Source organism: Diadema antillarum, unplaced genomic scaffold (assembly GCF_040938485.1).
Source record: "Diadema antillarum isolate AM-2024a unplaced genomic scaffold, OU_Dant_1.0 seq00000719_RagTag, whole genome shotgun sequence".
NCBI lineage: Eukaryota > Metazoa > Echinodermata > Echinoidea > Diadematoida > Diadematidae > Diadema > Diadema antillarum.
This window is the reverse complement of record NW_027271623.1, coordinates 24,572-42,833: the sequence shown is the minus strand read 5'-3', so window position 1 is coordinate 42,833 and position 18,262 is coordinate 24,572. Positions and strand designations below refer to the sequence as shown.

Genomic DNA, 18,262 nt, shown 5'->3' with positions numbered 1-18,262 from the left:
AGGGTCATTGGGGGCAACCTTTGAAGGATAAGGATGAATAGGGAGGCAACATCAAACAAGATAAGGAACAACAGAGGATAAAGAAAGGAAAAGAGTGAAATAGCAACAGCAAAGTTGGGGGGGGGGCTGAGCAAGCAGCGATCCCTTATATGGTGTACCTAGAGGAGGCAACAAAATAAAAGTGAGAGTCAACCAACAAATGCCAGTTATCAAATATATCAAATCACAATAATGATGTCATCATAATAATGATGATATTGACAACAGAAATGAAGATGATAACTAAAAATATATGAAAAAAGGGGGAGGGGGGGGGGACACAAAATCCAAGGGAGATAGAAAAAAAAAATCCATATATGTTGATATATGCAAGCATGAATATGTATAGTAAGCACACAAACATGTCAAAACACAAATAGGTGTGTGAATGTGTAGGTGGAAAAGGGCTGCAAAAAAGAGACTCCGACAAGAGGAAGGAATCAACTGGGAACAAAGGGTCTGCAATAAGTCTGCAAATGAAACCTGATAACATACATGTACAACAAACTTAGAGCTATAGTGATTCTCTAGTTTGTAAAAAATATTGCCATCTCACTCAGGATAAGATGAAGTGGAAGAAATTGATGAACATTAGAAGTTGATTACGCTTTTGAACTTCCCATTTTGGAATTTAAGTCTGACTTTCCGCAGGGCTTCAGGCCATGCATAAAGAAAGTTACACAGGACTTGGTGGGACTTACGCATGACTTAGAGCTTTGTGAAACAGGATTTAAAGTCCTGCGTAAAATTACGCAGGACTTTGGGATTTATGCAGGGTTTGGGGATTTGCGCATAACTTAGGTCAAACTTAGATCTTTGTGAAACACCCCCCAGTGCAGCAGTGTATGTGACACGTGACATATATTCTACTACTACTTCACAGTAAAGTTACTGACAGTGACAATACTGATTAAAATACGACTTTACGAGCGATTAAACTAACAAAATGTGTAACAGTTAGAGTTTTTACTATGTGGTACATGTAGCTCTTCGATAGTTCAGTTCGTCTGAACATCAGGAAAAACAACTACACTCATAGGGTAGTAACAAACTTTCTTATTTCAACAAAGCTATAACTCTGGCACTGTTCCAGTTGAATGGAAGCATGCCTTAGTGACACCCAGACACAAGTCCGGTGATAAGTGCAATCCAGGCAATTACAGGCCAATTTCCTTGACCTGTATCTGCAGCAAGGCGATGGAGCACATCGTGCTCAGCCATATCTCAAAACATGTAGCTGCCAACAACATCCTGGTAGATGAACAGCATCATGGGTTTAGGCAGAAATTGTCCACCACCACTCAACTCATCTCTGCCATCCATGACTGGGCACACACCTTGCAATGCAGAGCCAAACAGATGTCATCTTCCTCGATCTTCAGAAAGCCTTTGACCGGGTACCTCATCACCACCTACTGACCAAACTGGAATATTATGGCATAAAAGGTGACACACTGCATTGGACCATGTCCGTGCTCTCCAACAGGCAGGCAGCAAGCAGTTGTTGTCAAGGGCTTCCACTCGTCTTGGATGCCTGTGACATGTGGGGTACCTCAAGGATCGGTTATCGGCCCAGCCCTCTTTCTGCTCTACATAAATGACATCACCACTATACAAAGTCCAAGATGCGCCTCTTCGCAGATGACAGTGTGATCTACAGAGAAATCCAAACCATGAATGATGTTGCCATCCTTCAGCAAGACCTTGAAACCCTGTCAGACTGGTCAACAAAATGGCATTTAAATTGGCATTTAATGTTGAAAAGTGTGCTTCCCTCACCATCACAAGGAAGGGAAGAACCATTGAGCACAACTACAACCTTTGCAATGAGTCTGTACCCAGGGTCGACAAATACAAGTACCTCTGAGTCACCATATACAAGGAACTGCGATGGAACACACACTGTCAACTCGTACAAGGCAAGGCTAGCAAAACCCTTGGGTTGATAAGGAGAAACTTGTCATCGTGTTCCAAAGCTGTAAAATCTGAAGCATACATGAGCCTTGTCCGACCACAGCTGGAGTACGCTTCTGAAGCCTGGAATCCCTACACTTCCAGTACTGCCGAAGGCTTAGAAAGAGTCCAGAAAGCAGCTGCTCGCTTTGTCACCTGCAACTACAAAAGGTCCACTTCAGCTTCAGGGCTCGTCTCCAGTCTGGGATGAGATCAACTGCACACACGTCGTCTCCATCACAGAGCACCATGTTCTATACAATACATCACCAGCAAAACAGTCAACATCCATCTTCCTCACTTAATCATAACCCAAGCTCCATATGTCAGCAGAAGAGATCATGTGCTCAAGCTCACCGTCCCTGTAGCATCAATTGATTCTTACAAATTCTCATTTTACCCCCGAACCACTCGCATCTGGAACCAGGTGGCAGTTGCCAACCACGGCAGTTACTGCCCCAACAGTAGCTGCCTTCCAGGAGGCTGCCCTTCCTGCCATCGCATCAGAGGACTGAAACCTCCTGTGGGTTCCTTGTTGCTGTAAATCTTACAGAATTTTAGTGGGCACATCACTATTTTTATTGTACTAGGGCCTAGGGGTTACAACTGCACCATCACCCACTGTCACAGCACATCCCATCCTAATCCCATCCCAGTTTAGTTCGGAAAGAGCTGCTTCTAGGTCAGGGATTATCTCATCAAGGTTCAAGGAACATGCTGCCAATTTCAGCCGTGGAAGCAACTACAGCCAACACTCAACAGATTAAGTCAGAAATAGACACTTTCCTGTCAAAGAAATATAACAAGTTCACATAATTTACTCCGCAGAGTAAGTTTAATCATCTAAACTAGTCAATACTGCAATAAAGACGAGGCATCAAGTTGACGTACAGTGGAAACTTGCTGAAAGTGGGAGGGCATTACACCACAAGACTAAATTTAGAAATTAGATTTACTCATTAGATTACTGTCTTTCCAGAAGCCCGACAAGACAAAACTCCAATGGAGTATTCAGGAGGACCTCAACCAAGTAGGCATACTAAGTAAGACAGGTGAATACAGGTGAATGCAGGTGCATATTGTCTACGTAAGTTGACCTTACTCAGCACGCACTGCAGTTCCGTTCTCGTGAGTCGTGTGCTGACAGCTTTCGTACCACCTCGTCAGTGCAGCTGGTCAGTGCAACGTTACTTGTAGCTGAGCTCGTATCGGGGCGGGGAGGGCCGGCGCGGGCGGCCGGCCGGAGGAGTGGTATGTTTATGATAGAAGAGAAACCGCTACTCTCCACGCACGCACGATGCCTCGCTCGCCGAGGCTCGGGGATCACTGTAGTTCACTAGTAGTCGCACAAGCTCCGTCGGCTGGTCCTAAATTCAAGAAGCTTCACCGAGCACAGTCGTCGATGCTGCCCTAGAGGAGCTTATACGCTTACGAAGTGAAGCTTTTCACTATTTGTTACATGAATAATTACATGCTTTGTCGATGCCGAGAGTGAGTGGAGTTCTCGTCACAAGTCCTGTGCTTCTCATGAGTTATTGATTCATCGTAGAATAGCCCAAATAACGCCATAGATGTCGATCGCTTGCCCTTCTGCTGTGATATTATCTCATGTCTTGAACGACAATTGGGCTACTTAGACGTCAAATAAAGACAGAAAAATCGCCAATTGACCTCTGACCCTGGTAGATAGCCGCCGCAGTTGTTTATATGAATTCATAGATAGTGTACAAGAATTCCCATCACACATTACGGCATGCGTTTACATGGGGTGCTGTGCTGTGGTAAGCGGTGGTATTAACGTTAACTTAGACAAACTTACCGTACTTGGCTTTAAACAAGAATGAGTACATTGTTTGGAAACAAATCCCTGCCAAATGGCGTCGATCCCGCGAGAGAGTACGAATTCAGCGACAGCGAGGATCACCGCGACAAAGGAATAACAACAGTGCAGCATGAGTCCGATGAGGGTAAGTACACTGTAACACAGTTAGCACAGCAGATGAAGATGGCCCACCCAAGGTATAAAACCCCCCAGTATTCGATCATTTAGAGCCTAAGCTTTTCTGCAATGTTTTTCAAACTAAAATGATGCATACATATACATATCATATCTACAGCAATGACCCAATGTAAATTTATGTGAAATATATCAATATTTGTTCAATCTCAATTTTTCATTTTGTTCACCTATCTCACAGAATTTCACAAAATCCCAAAACATATCACCTTGAAAATCCCCCAGAATATGGTCGCCGCGGTCAGAATTGGTCACGCAAAATTCAAAGTCAATGTGTGTTCAAGACAATGCGTGTTCACCAAGTTCAAGGGCAAGGCAGCTGAAAAATGCACCGTGCACAACCTTGTTCATTCTTTTTGGCGAAAATTGCATCAGCGACGTTGGGGCGCCCGTTGGTGACCAAATACTGACTGAGGAATCAGCACTCGCATTCAACCCTTGTACATTGAGTCACTGCATCGGCATGTATTGAAATATTCTTTTGCATTTTTGAGGATACCATCACACTCCGAGCTTGCAATAAGCAAAAAATCCCACAAGAGAACAGTGGATTTCTCGATTTTTAATAATAGCGCTTTTTCGGTGACCTGTAGTCGTAAAACTGGGCTTAATTGCACAAGCTTTGGGAAGGTCACGCTGATTCTGGACTTTTGAAGGTGAAATTTGGGATTTTCGATGGATTTTTGGAGCGGACTAAGGCCCAAGGGACTTTCCTGTTGTGAATGTGTGTGCAAGTATGTGAAATTTTGTTGTGTTGTGACAGTAGAAGAGTTATAGAACTTAACTGGCTGGTTATTAAAGACAAGTGGCGGAATTTCGGGAGGTGACCGAATACTGGTAATTTTACCCAAATAATACTAGTATGTGCAGTATGTGATTTTGGCCAACACTTTCACTAATGTGATTTAATTCTTCTTCTTTCGGTAATTAACCCTAACTTACCGGGGGGGGGGGGGGGGGCATAGTGCCCCCCCCACACACACACTTCGCGTGACATCTCCGCAACGCAAGAACGCATCCACATGGGGATTCATGACAATTTACCTTGAAGCCTTGTGCAACTTTTAAGACCAAATTTGCGATGTCCGGGTACGCGGTTTCGAAGTTACGCAACATTATGTAAGTGCATGTCAGACTGAAAATTGCTCAAAAACGTGATTTTGTGTACAAAACCAATGCAAATCAGGTTTCTATCTGAAATTCGTAATTGTTTCATTATATTTACTTTTAGTGATTAAAAACAATTAATTTTATGTTTCTTATGATTGAAATAGTGTTGCCAATGATTCCCAAATGCCTAAAACAATAAAAAACAAAGTAAAAAAAGAAATATAAGAAATTATAAAAACAATAAATAAATAAATTAAAATTGATACCAATTTTTTTTTTTGACCTAAATTAAATCAGAATTCACCAAAGAGTCCTCGAGCAAAAAACTTTGAAGTTTGCGGGCTGTATTTAATGATTTCCAGCCAAATTCTAATTTCATGCATAAGTTAACATAATTCATATGAAATAAAATAAAGCGATTTATTGAAATTTAACAACACAGCCCTATAGATTGAGTCATGAGGGACATGTGTGCCAATTTTTGTAACGAAGGCGCGAATCGCGGCTGAGATCATAAGGGGGCCATCATGCCCCCCCCCCCCCCCCCCCCCCCCCCCCGGACTTTAAGCTCACAAAATAGCCCGGGTAAGTTAGGGTTAAAGCACTTTAATACTACAGGCCATGTAAATCATGAGATGTATCATTGTACTTGTCAGACATGTCAGAAAGTTCTCAACAGTTTTCTGTTTCTATGATGTATCTCTTTTGTGTAACATGTTAGATGTCTGGAGAGTTGGATGGATTTTGTTACAAGGTACTGGTATATACAACGTACCTCAAACATGATTTATTACAGCTGTACTTGTATGCTTGCTTACAGATACTGAGGATGCCAGTGAGACGGATGCAGCCAAACTGGAGGAGGAGTACACTGAAATGAAAGAGATGTATGCCACTTGATTCTCTTGTGTACCTGTGTGAAAACTCTGCATTCGAGGTCACATTAAAAATGTGTATGGTGAATCAGATGTGAATTGTAGAAACTGAGATGAGTTTGCAATGCATGAATTAATCATGGTAGTGAATGAGGACAGTCTCAAGCTATCTTTCTAAATAATGAATAAATATTGCATCTAGTGAGCACAGAAGGATTCTTTGTTGTTTAAAACTCAGGCATGTCAATGACTTCCACACTGGAGTGCTATCGCAATGACTTTGATGTCACATAGCAGATATTGTAACAAAGTTTATAGATTTGGAACTGAAAAGCAAAGTTAAATGCAAATAAGATGTCCATACATAAATATTATGACTGCCATTCACCCTCATTTTCTAGAAACTGATGAGTAATTGCATTCATGACATAATGTTGATATTTGTACAAATAAAGTTGATTGACCATGATTTTGTTTTAATGTAACATCGATGAATGGGTTTATGCCAAATATGATTTTTCTTTTATTATGTAAATTGCATGGGACATTGAACTTCAAGCTACATGTACGACTCGGAGATCAGCCAGCTTTTCTTCAGAATAAATTCTGAATGTGACATGCTTGGCTCATATTTCAGGCTGTAATGAATGTATTCTGGATTTGTGTGTCCAGGATCTACAAAGAAAAACTGGCAACGTTGAAGAAACAGCTCCAGCAAGTCATGGACGGTAGCCACCCTGAGCTCAACAGGAAACTGAAAAAAATGGAACAGCAATACAAGGAACGCCTTCGGATGGCTGAAGTTTCCAAGCAGTTAGAGGTGACAACACCTTTTCCATTTTCAGTGCCCTGCTGTAGATTGACACTATTCTGGTCATAGTAATTCTACATTACATTCTCCTTTTCCAGGCAGACCAAGACAATGTTCTTTCAATTCTTACTTCAAGATGATACATTGGTGATACATTTTGTTGATATTGCATGATATGGTATGCCTAGTGAAAATCAATTGACTTTCTACATTTCATACCTATGAAACAGTGGAATAGGACTAGTCTTACATTATGGATGTACGTGTACTTGAGACTTGTTTCAGGACCCATGCATGTGCACATTGTGTGTTTGTTTTTCTTTTCATGTTAACAGTGTTTATTCATATCTGACATTCTGCTTTTGTGCCACAGAGCAAGAGACAGCCTTTCACCTCATGCTTTAGATTTGCACAAAATGCTTGTTACCCATAATATCTACAAAGTATCACTTGATGCTTACACTTCAAATCATCCTTTCCTTTGATCACTTGTTTCTTTCACTTTTTGAGCAAGTGCTATGTTTCACTTGAAAAGAAAAAGAATACTAGTACTATGTGGTATACTGTACATGTATGTAGGAAAAGATATAGCATGATGCCAATTGATATCATGAGATAGGAAATGAGGCACAGTTTTGTAGGAAGCAGGGCTGGTTAAATTCATGGGAGAAATCTTTGTATGAAACTGTTGGAGAAAATATCTATCAATGTTTTGCCTTTGATTTCCCACTGACTGTGTCTTTTCACTTCATGCAAGTGACTTACTATTTCTGAATGTCATTACTTTTTGTATTTTTTTTTAAACAGATGGAACTTGTTGAAAGAGAATATGTCAAAGACCAAAAGAATGCAGGAAAAGACTATGAGGTCAGTAAATTTATACTTGTTTGTCTTTATCTAACCTCTTAAATTCTTGGTTAGAGTGTTGAAAGCAAATTAGGATACTTGCCAGATACATAAGGAAGATATGTACACTTTGTATGTTGTTGTGGCAAGAGAGTGTTATAATGTTCCTATATTACTGTTCATTCACTTTTGTAATATGCTGTTATGTGAACAGACTGCATTCTGGGCTCCGTAAATGAGTAAACATACAAGTACGTATGCATGAAAGATAAAGATTTGAGGATGTCATTATATTGAGTAATTAGTAACTAATTGTGTATAGAGCTCACACCTCTAATGTCACCTTGAAAATCAATATCAGATGTAACAATCCTTTTGTGACTGATGTAGGTATTCTTTATCACTGCTACATCGACAACCATAAAAAGAAATAGTCAAAAATCCATAATGTATATGTGCAGATGAGGACTGATCTTCTTTGTTAAACATTCTCTTTGACTGTCAACACATGAAAGATGTGTGCATGTGTACCATCAAATGAAGTCGACAGTAGACATCAGTTATTTTTCCTCTTTCACTTTTTGAACTGTTTGTTTGAGTTGAGAAAAAAAATATAAGACGAGAAAACTAGAATTGAAGCACTCCATGAATGCAGACATCCACCAGGCAGCTCATTTCCACCTATACACACATGCTGAGAGTTGCCCTTTTTCCTAATTCTATTGTATCTCAGAGTCTACCTCATCAGCTTACTGCTGCATGTGATGCCTCGAGTGCGCTCTCAGTGCGCATTTATGCACACCTTAAATACGCATAGCTTGGACTCCCTCTTTTGTTGGCCATATTTGTCAATTATAGTCCTTCCAAAAAAATTTTTTAAGTATCCTGGCTCCAGATGCTTATCAGTCCTGATCACTACCAAATTTCAATTATCTGTTCCTTGTGTCATTATCAACCTTTCCTGTAATTAGATTCAAATCCGTTCACATCTTTTTAAGTTATCTTGCAAACAGACAGACACAGACAAGCAAACCAACACCGGCAGGAACATAACCTCATTGGGGGATGTAATGATATAGCATGATACCAACTAACATCATAAAGACAAGATGGACTGTTTACTTAATATAGGCAATGATTCCATGACAACAGGAAAAAAAACACTTATTTTTTTCCTCCTGACTTCTGCAGACCAAAAAGATGGACCTGATGGAGACATTGTTGATAGAACTGGATGATAGGAAGAGAATGATAGAGATAGAACACCAATCAATGGAACTCACAGGAGGTAAGCTGTACTTCTCTCTCTACATAGACCTTTGGAGTCGTGAGCAGAGTATTTAACATTACTCCAAGCTGTACTGAAGATGACTACATGCTAGTACTGATTACAAGGAGAGTGTAGTACTTGGGTTGATGGGAGGGCGGCAAAAAAAAAAGAAAAATGTCCTACCTTTTAGAGTTATATTTTATTGCCTTGTGCCCTATGCACACACACACACACACACACACACACACACACACAAACACTTACACATATGTACAACATTATCATTGTATGGCAGATTACTTGACTCGGCATTTAAAGTGAAAAATTACGATTTTTGCTAATTTTCATGTTGGAAATTACTTTCTTCTCTGTTAGTGTTATAAACTTCTGTTGCCCTAAAAAGAATCCACACCAAGAGATGATGCATTGCACATGAAGGTGGTGGGTTAGTGTGGGTAATGGTCATTTGTTAATTGTTGTTAATTTACAGAAACATTTTTTTACTAAGTGGTAAGACAATAATATGTTAAACAGTGTGAGTTTGGAGCATATGATTTGATTTACATCACTTTGTTTCTCAAACAAAGGCTAATTTTTGCCCAGGACAAATAGCCATATGCCATACTTTGACTGACAGTCAGTTGCATTTAAACAGAGTCAGTGTGCCCCTGATGGGTGCATTGATGTATTTTCATATGCTTCACACATTTAATGACATCATGTTACTTATGCTCGTTTTATACTCCTGTTCTGGAAAAGTATTTCATACAATGTCATCTTGTATACTACACTCTCAGTATGAATTGATATGAGAAGAAATGAAGTTTATGTTGTCATGCTCAAGTTTTTCTGAAGTATAGACTGTAAGAAGATCAACCAAAAAGTCTTTCTTGCTTGCCATGATAGTAGCAACTTTTGGTAGTGACGTGACTGATATAAAGTTCATAAGCCTGTATGAAGTCTGAAGATTGTGAATTGTTACTGAGCTGTTGCCATGAATCTGCATGTATGTCTTACGCATTAGACTCTATGGAGATCAAGCCAGCTATAACCAGGAAGCTGAGGAGGAGACCCAATGATCCCATTCCATTACCAGAAAAGAGACGGAAACCATCACCTGATATCCTTTGCTGCTTTACACACACTGAATCAAGTTCTCTACCGTTGTCTGTTTGTCTAGCTGAATACTAAATACTGTACATCGCCCAGTTTACACCAATGAATTATAGACTTGGTAATACTACTGGAGCAGAACACATTTCTGCAGGATTGCAGGCTCTGATTTATAAAAACAATTTTGTAATAAATGAAAGAGAAACCAAAAATGCAGATTTTTCATTTATTTTAATTGGATATCTGTCCCCCACTCCCTTTTTATACCCCCGCCAAACGAAGTTTGAAGGGGGTATATAGGAATCAGCGGACGGTCGGGCGGTCGGGCGGGCGGGCGGTCGGGCGGGCGGGCGGGCGGTCGGTCGGGCGGTCGGTCGGGCGGGCGGTCGGTCCATTGCAAATATTGCGTCGCGAACTTCTTCCTCAGTTTTCAACCGATTCCCATAAAACTTGGCACAGATGTGTGCCTTGGGTTGTAGATGTGCAAGACGTATTTTTTGACAGTACCCAAAAGTACGTTGCCATGGTAACGGCATATTATGGGCAAAAATGGGTACAAATCTTGCGTCGCGAACTCCTCCCACAGTTTTTGATCAATTTTTATGAAATTAGGTACAGATGTTCATCTGAATATGTTAATGTGCAAGACACATATTTCCGCAGTGGCAAAAAGTGCATTGCCATGGTAACGGCATGTTATTGGTAAAATATAGGGCAAAATGCTTCATGGCAAAACTGCTTCATCAGTGTTCTTCCAATTCTCATGGAATTCATATTGAATGTTTGTCTTAGGATATAGGTCAGCATGACACATTTCTTGACAGTGACAAAAAGTATGTTGCCATGGTAACAGCTCACATATTATGAGCCAAAATGATGGAAAATTTTGTGTTGCAAACTACTTCCTCAGTTTTTGCCCAATTTCCATGAAACTTGGTACAGATGTGTGCCTTTGGTTGTAGATGTGCAAGACGCATTTTTTGACAGTACCCGAAAGTACGTTGCCATGGTAACGGCATATTAATGGCAGAAGATCAAGGAAAGATCTTGCGGATTTAACTACTTCCTCAGTTTTTTGACCAAAGCTTATGAAATGTGGTACACACCTTGATCTTGGTGGGAAGATGTGCAAGCCATATTTTTTGGATGTGTCGGAAGCTGCGTTGCCATGGTAACGGCATATAAATGGCAGAAGATCAAGGAAAGATTTTGCGGATTGAACTACTTCCTCTGTATTCGACTGAAGCTCATGAAATGTGGCACACACATTGGTCTTGGTGGGAAGATGTGCAAGACATATTTTTTGGACGTGTCGGAAGCTGCGTTGCCATGGTAACGGCATATTAATGGCGGAAGATCAAGGAAAGATCTTGTGGATTGAACTACTTCCTCAGTTTTTGACAAAAGCTTATGAAATGTGGCACACACAATAGTCTTGGTGGGAAGATGTGCAAGACATATTTTTCGGACGTGTCGGAAGCTGCGTTGCCATGGTAACGGCATTTAAATGGCAGAAGATCAAGGAAAAATCATTCCTTGGGTAAGACTGTCGTCACGGGGCGGGGGTATTAATCACCTTCAGTGATATTTCTAGTTTCAGGCTGTTTCATGTGATTTTTGCAGAGAATTCAGAATCAGTAAGACCTTCAAAGATTTCTTTTGTCAACCTCAGGTAGTAATACATGGAGCTATTGAGGGTCAGCTGATTTTGCTATAAAACATGTTTCCCATAAACACCTGCCCTGCGTATACTCAGGACTAGTCTTTCATGGGTTAATGCGTGTACAGTATATAGCAGGCAAAGATATTATGTGCAGATGGTACATTGATTGGAAACAGTACAGTGATCTCCATGGTGATGATGGTGATCTTACATAAAGTAGTACATTGCATATCTGGTTAGGTGCAGAGACTTATTCTTCCAATTTTAACCTGGTATATATGAATGTTACATTGACTAATGCAAGCTTAAAGGACAAGTTCACCTTCATAAACATAAGGATTGAGAGAATGTAGCAATATTAGTAGAACACATCATTGAAAGTTTGAGGAAAATCAGACAATCCGTTCAAAAGTTATGAATTTTTGAAGTTTTTGTGCAGTACCCGCTGGATGAGAAGACTACTGCTGTGTATGAATAACTTAGATGTCACATGCGTACAACAATATAAGGAAAATATAAAGAGAATTTCACAAAATTCCATCTTTTGAAAAAAAGTACACATTCCCCTGACTCGTTACCGACAAATTTTATGGGTAATATTATTCCCCCTGCCTTTAGAAAGAGGCAAGTCAAGTGCTCTTTTATTATGCGAAAAAAGTGAAAATATGTTGAATTTTCTTTTACATTTTCTTTGTACTGTTGTACGCATATGACTCACAAGCTGTAGTAGTCTCCTCATCCAGCGGTTCCAACACAAAAATTTAAAAAAATTCATAACTTCTGCATCGATTGTCCAATTTTCCTCAAACTTTCACTGATGTGTTCTACTAATATTGTTGCATTTTCTCAATCCTTATGTTTATGAAGGTGAACTTGTCCTTTAAAGTTTAATGTTGCCTTGTTGTCATGGGTCTGTGTTGGCCCCAATCAAGCAAAATCTTGCTAAGAGGAGAATAGACCCACTATGATGTATAGACAGACATCTATGTTGTATCAAGCATACAACTAGTAGCAGTTTAGCTTATGGCTAGTAGCACCACACTTCTGTTGTTCGTTCTATAAGTATATGCACAAATTAAAAAGTTGAAATTGCTATCCACGTGAGCTCCATTCCATGACTTCACTGTTCAAGATATATGAATGCATGAAGACACAGAAAAAAAAAAGATTTATGATTGCTCTTTCATAACTTATGAATATTTGACTTGACCAAGGTGCACCTCAGTTTTGCTACTTGCTGAATGATGAGGACATTACAGCTGACATTAAAGCCCTCACCAAGGTAATTAATCTCTTAGCTTTCAGTGCCTGCCTTCTTATTGAAGACTTCTCTACACTGTACACAGTAGTGAATAATCAAAGACTCTCTTTGTTAAGTCCTTATCAAGTCCTTTAGTGAAATAGACTTCCCTCTCCTGCCTTACTTGCCATTACCAAGCAGTTCATTGTGTTGTGTTCATGCTTTTGCAGAATGTGCAAAATAGTTTTGAGTGTGCTTTTCCTAAGAGCTACAGGAAAGAATTTCTGTATTTTTTGTTATTATTTTCTATTGATTGATTTTTTTTTTTTTTTTGAGGGGGGCCTTGTCATCTCACTGTATTTTAGTAAGGACTTTGTCACACACTGTACTTCATTTCAACACTACCAGGCATCATATGGGATATGTGATGACTGATATATAGTATGTTGCAATTAGTAGAGGTGACATTTCTTCTTCTTCTTCTGATGATGATGATGATGATTAAGTCTTCATTAGCTGAAGATTCTTGCAGACTTTTTGTGTGTTCCGTAATTTACGTCCATTCAGTTGTTATTTACATTATAATACAGTTTATTTACAGATATTTACAAGCATATATAGCAAATACAAAGAACATCGCAGAATAGCATTTAAAGACTCAGACATCTCCAACCCTAAGAGGGTCAATTACACAGCATCTTACATGTGTACACATAGCTTGGCCTCAAGACCTTCAAGATATATTGTCAATCATCAGATCAGTTTGACTTTTGAAATGTCACAGAAGGTGTAATGAGATGCATTTTAATACTGGAACCCTGTGCAGTTTTGTACAAAGATAAATAATTGGTTTCATTTCCTAATGTACCGGTAACCATTACTGAGAACCAGAGGAAACAAATGACAAATCTTTCTAGATCACAAGTTCAGTTTCAGTTTTGAAATTTTTTCACTCTTATCTTAGCACCTGTTACCTAATAATGTATTTTTTGTAATATATTTCTTTTCACTTCTGATTTATTTTACAGAGTAAAAGTGGAACAACCAAGAAATCAGGTAATCTTGTATCTAAGATTGAATTTCACTCTGTTCACACACTTTCTCCATTTCCTCATATAAAGGCTTGTTATTGTCCAGATCTTTACAAACAAGGCAAAAATAGCATTCAGTGCAACACCTTTGTGTCTACACAGAAGATATTCAGGTGCTAAATTATGTAGCTTTATTAGCAGGTCCAGTTCTGCGCTACAACTACAGTCACACCTGTCTAAAGTGGCCACCCAAGGGAGAGAAAATGGCTGTTATAGAAAGGATGGCCGCTATAGACAGGTTCTTCAGCATGCCTTTTCTCTTGGAGGGAATTGTTTCTCGTGGCCTTACACAACAGTTGAGCACTAAGACAGGTTTGACTGTATGGGTTGTCCTATTGCACTGAATATTGAAGTCAACAGTAAGACATAGTGGTATATAACTGTGAAAACATGTTTGGTATGTGACCAGTTTATAGAACAATTTAGAAGTAAATTTCACCATGTGTAGAATGTGGTTGACTGATACCACTCTCTCACTCTTTGATTTTCTATTCTTTCACTATCTTCATTGAAGTTACAGTAATATTTTTAAAAAATGAAAGAAAAAAAGAATCCAACAAGTACAACATTTACTGTATCAGTAGCATAGATGAAGGGACTCATTGAAAGTCATGAAAACTCAACTCTGCCATTGTTCTTGATGCAGGAAACATCCGTAAGTCCGCAGAGAAGACACAAACGTGGAAGCCCAAAGCCTGTAAGTGGCTGTTCTCTCATGTAGTAATGTACTGCCTACTTGGTCGTATTTGGCTCTGTAACCAGCTTGTATAGCCTGCCATCATTCCTGCTGATTGTAGCAAAAATACACTGTAGCAACCATATTGAAACATTATGTGCTAACAAACAAAGGAGCAGTAAAACAATGCTGAGTGGCATACCGGAAATAAGCACTTCAAGTGCACATCACTGTCTCACTCTCAACCCGAGATGCTGGCTTTAAAAAAATTAAAATAAAAAATAAGATAAAATAAAACAAATAAAACAAATTTTAAAAAATGAAAAAAAAAAAATGTTCAATAGCAATAATCATGTGATAGATTTTAAACTGCTTGAGATGATTTTATGATATCATGGGAAACACAAACAAACTAGGTATGATAAAGGGTCAGCAAAGTGCAAATTACATTATGGATGAATGATCCAAAATGTCAGCAGATAATGTAGTTAGAACCTTTGAGGTTTTTCAAGATCTACCATATGTACAAAACTGTAATCTTAAAAGAAAAGAAAAGAAAAGAAAAAAAGGTTATACATGCACAGACCCATGGCCTGGACATGCTACTGACTGCCTGAAGCTGGTAATAAATGAGTTGAGTGTGTTGACAAAATGCTGTCACATATGTGATAAGAATTTTATCTTGCAAGTATCTTTTTGTATCACAAATCAGTACTTGCAAATTCCAGTCAATTTCTATGTCACAACAACACTGAATTCCTTTTGCTTGTATTTAGTTATGTAAGGCAAATTACAACTGGACAGCTAGGAAAAAAAATAATAACCCCAGCAGAGTAACACAAATGAGATATGTCATGGTAATTCTTCTTTATGCATTTGTTTGCTTGTTGTATTTTTTAGCATGGAAACCCAAGACAGGCATGAAATCCCATTCCAACCATGGCTCACACAGCCACAGCAACAACTCTGCAACATCAGGCAACACAACCAGCACCACAAACACTTCAGGCATTACAACATCCACCACTGGCAGCACCAACACCACCACAACCTCCAGCAGTAACAGTGGAGCAGGAAGTAGCAGCAACCATAAATACAATGTGCGCATTGAGGATGGAAAGCTGTTCTATGAGAAGCGTTGGTTCCATCGAGGCCAGAATGTGTACGTTGAGTCCAAGGACATGGGGAAGGTCAGCGCAATCATCACGTCCATCGGCCAGATTGAGGTGAGAATTACTAGATAGGCAACCTAGGTGTGTGCTGGACTTTCAAAAGATGCTACTGTCTTAAATATTGTACAGCATATTAAGACCAATCCTTCTGAATTCACCAAGCACCAATTTTTGCCATTTTCACACTTGTTGTTGTCATCCTCTACCAAACCAGGTTTGATAGTGGTATTGAAAGCGGATTAGCAGTCTGAATACACTTGTTCCTTTCTTTATTATTGTATATAAGTGCAGTTTGTATGTATTCCTGCTATTTTTATGTTATTCACAGATTTGCAGAAGAACAGCTTTGCTGATTCGAGGCAAATTACAGTGATTAAAGAAAATAAACTGAAACTGAAACCATCAACATCCCTGAATGAAACAAGTTACTGCCAGGTCGTAGAGTTTCTTTGCATGTTTGAAATTCAGTCCTGGATGTGATACATCATGCACATGTCTTCCAGTGTGTGACTTCTGTTTTGTAAGTTAAACCCGTCATCCTGTTTTGTCTCTTCTATCTGCAGATCTGGGTGAAGAAAACCTTGGACAACCAGAAGATGCGCATCTATGTGACTCAAATGCAGAAAGGGAAATATAAGATCAGGAAAAGATCCACATAATCCACCCATGTCTCTTTTTTGTCCTGGGCGTGTATAGTCTGTATTATATTGTATATAGGTAACTCTAAGGGCACTTCCTTGGAGATATTTGTAACATTAATCATGATTTGCCAGACGTCTCCACTGACTTAGCAATATTGGCCTTCTCAAAGCATTGGCACACGATAATCAAAAGATTGCATATAAAATACATGTCCACTATGTAAGGAAGAGTTCTTAATTTTGACCTGTCCCAAGAGATATCTGAGGTCAGCAGGCTGGTGTAGTGATGCTTCTCTGAAAGACAACACTGGATTAAAACAACAGCAGTAACATAATATGAGGGAAAGACAATGCCATATGCCTGGGTATTTTTGTATGTGATTGTGACCAACTTAGAATCTTCTGCGACTATCTTACTTGGGTTCAATTTGGTATGAAACTCTGCTGATTCTGTTTTTGTATTGATTTGATAATCACTGAAGTCAGCTGGAACACAGATTAAATTGAGTGAACTCAAATTCAAGAGTTTCAAATGCCTGCCTAGGCTAGTTCTAGTTTTAGCTAAAATATGGCATTAAATGCCAAGACAAAGGTTATCTTCCTAGTGGAAGAGACAGATTTCTTGTAAGATGACTTTGTACAGGGTGCATATCGTCAAAGTCCCTTTATTTCTCCACTTTCTTTCTAAGCAGATTGTGACATGCATCAAAAGAGCTTTTGTTCAGTTGTCCACTGTTCTAATTGCTATCCAAAAATCTCTTTCTAGTTTCCAGACTAACCAAGGTTTGCTTGCAGTCAATTTCTATGAAATATTAGTGAGCTTTAGATTTGTGGCACCAGACAGCAGCTGTTCCCTTTGTCCAGCGTGGGAGGATGCATGTCATAAACATGAGTGACACAGATCTAAAGCTTGCTATTATTACCAAGAGAGGAGTCTTGATATAATGATGAGGTCAGATGCTGTAATAATCCTGGTATTGGTGTAAATCAATGGGGCCAATTTTCATGTTTGTGTCAGCCTTTGGTGTTTGAACTCCAGGAATTCCTCTGCACCATTATACCACGGAGGTTCAAGAGAATGGAGTCATGACCGCGCAAAAATATTTTAAGCATGAGCCAAAAAGGAGCTGCCACACAGATAGGAAGACGATTGACTCGTGTCTCATTGCATAATCACCAGCCACTTTCTAAGGAAGATTATGTCTTTGTGATGGTAATTACTTTTTGCTATCCCTTCTTATAAAAGGTAGGTGGTACAGACACAAGGATGTGTGAATAGAAATTGCGCAAAAAATGCTGAAAGAAAGATGAAAATTACTTGACTAGGCATACCCAGGCACTAGTTTGATATATCATCAATAAAGAATTATACTTGGAGATTATTCCATATTAGTTTTATTTGTGGAAATAAAGTGGAAAAGTGAAAAAACTGGCTTTCCAGGTTGGTACAGTTTTAAACATTTTCACATGATACAGCTCTGATTTACACTTTTGCACAAATTTCTGGACGGGATTGAATTTTGTTGTACAACTGTACATGCTTTATCATTAAGTGAAATTTCATTTCATTTAATAAATTAATAAGCAAAATATGGCCAACATTATGTTAACATTCAAAATAAATCTTCAGATTGCTCAGCAAGATGGCAGCATTGAACATCGATCATCAAAGGCACAGATGCACCTGTTAAATTGTTTTGTACATCAATAGAATTCTGACAACTGTTTGAATAATTACAGCCAGT

At 39.1% G+C, this 18,262-nt stretch overlaps 1 protein-coding gene across 1 annotated transcript; it reads left to right on the top strand.

The window, feature by feature from the left end:
• The first annotated feature begins 3,832 nt into the window (after window positions 1-3,832).
• Window positions 3,833-16,555, top strand: LOC139738030 (sin3 histone deacetylase corepressor complex component SDS3-like). Its single transcript, XM_071648695.1, has 11 exons — window positions 3,833-3,959; window positions 5,940-6,006; window positions 6,667-6,814; window positions 7,613-7,672; window positions 8,843-8,939; window positions 9,946-10,041; window positions 12,918-12,979; window positions 13,966-13,993; window positions 14,675-14,725; window positions 15,605-15,930; window positions 16,440-16,555. Exons 1-11 carry the CDS (start codon window positions 3,833-3,835, stop codon window positions 16,533-16,535), a joined length of 1,158 nt encoding a protein of 385 aa, XP_071504796.1. The 3' UTR covers window positions 16,536-16,555.
• Window positions 16,556-18,262: the final 1,707 nt, after the last annotated feature.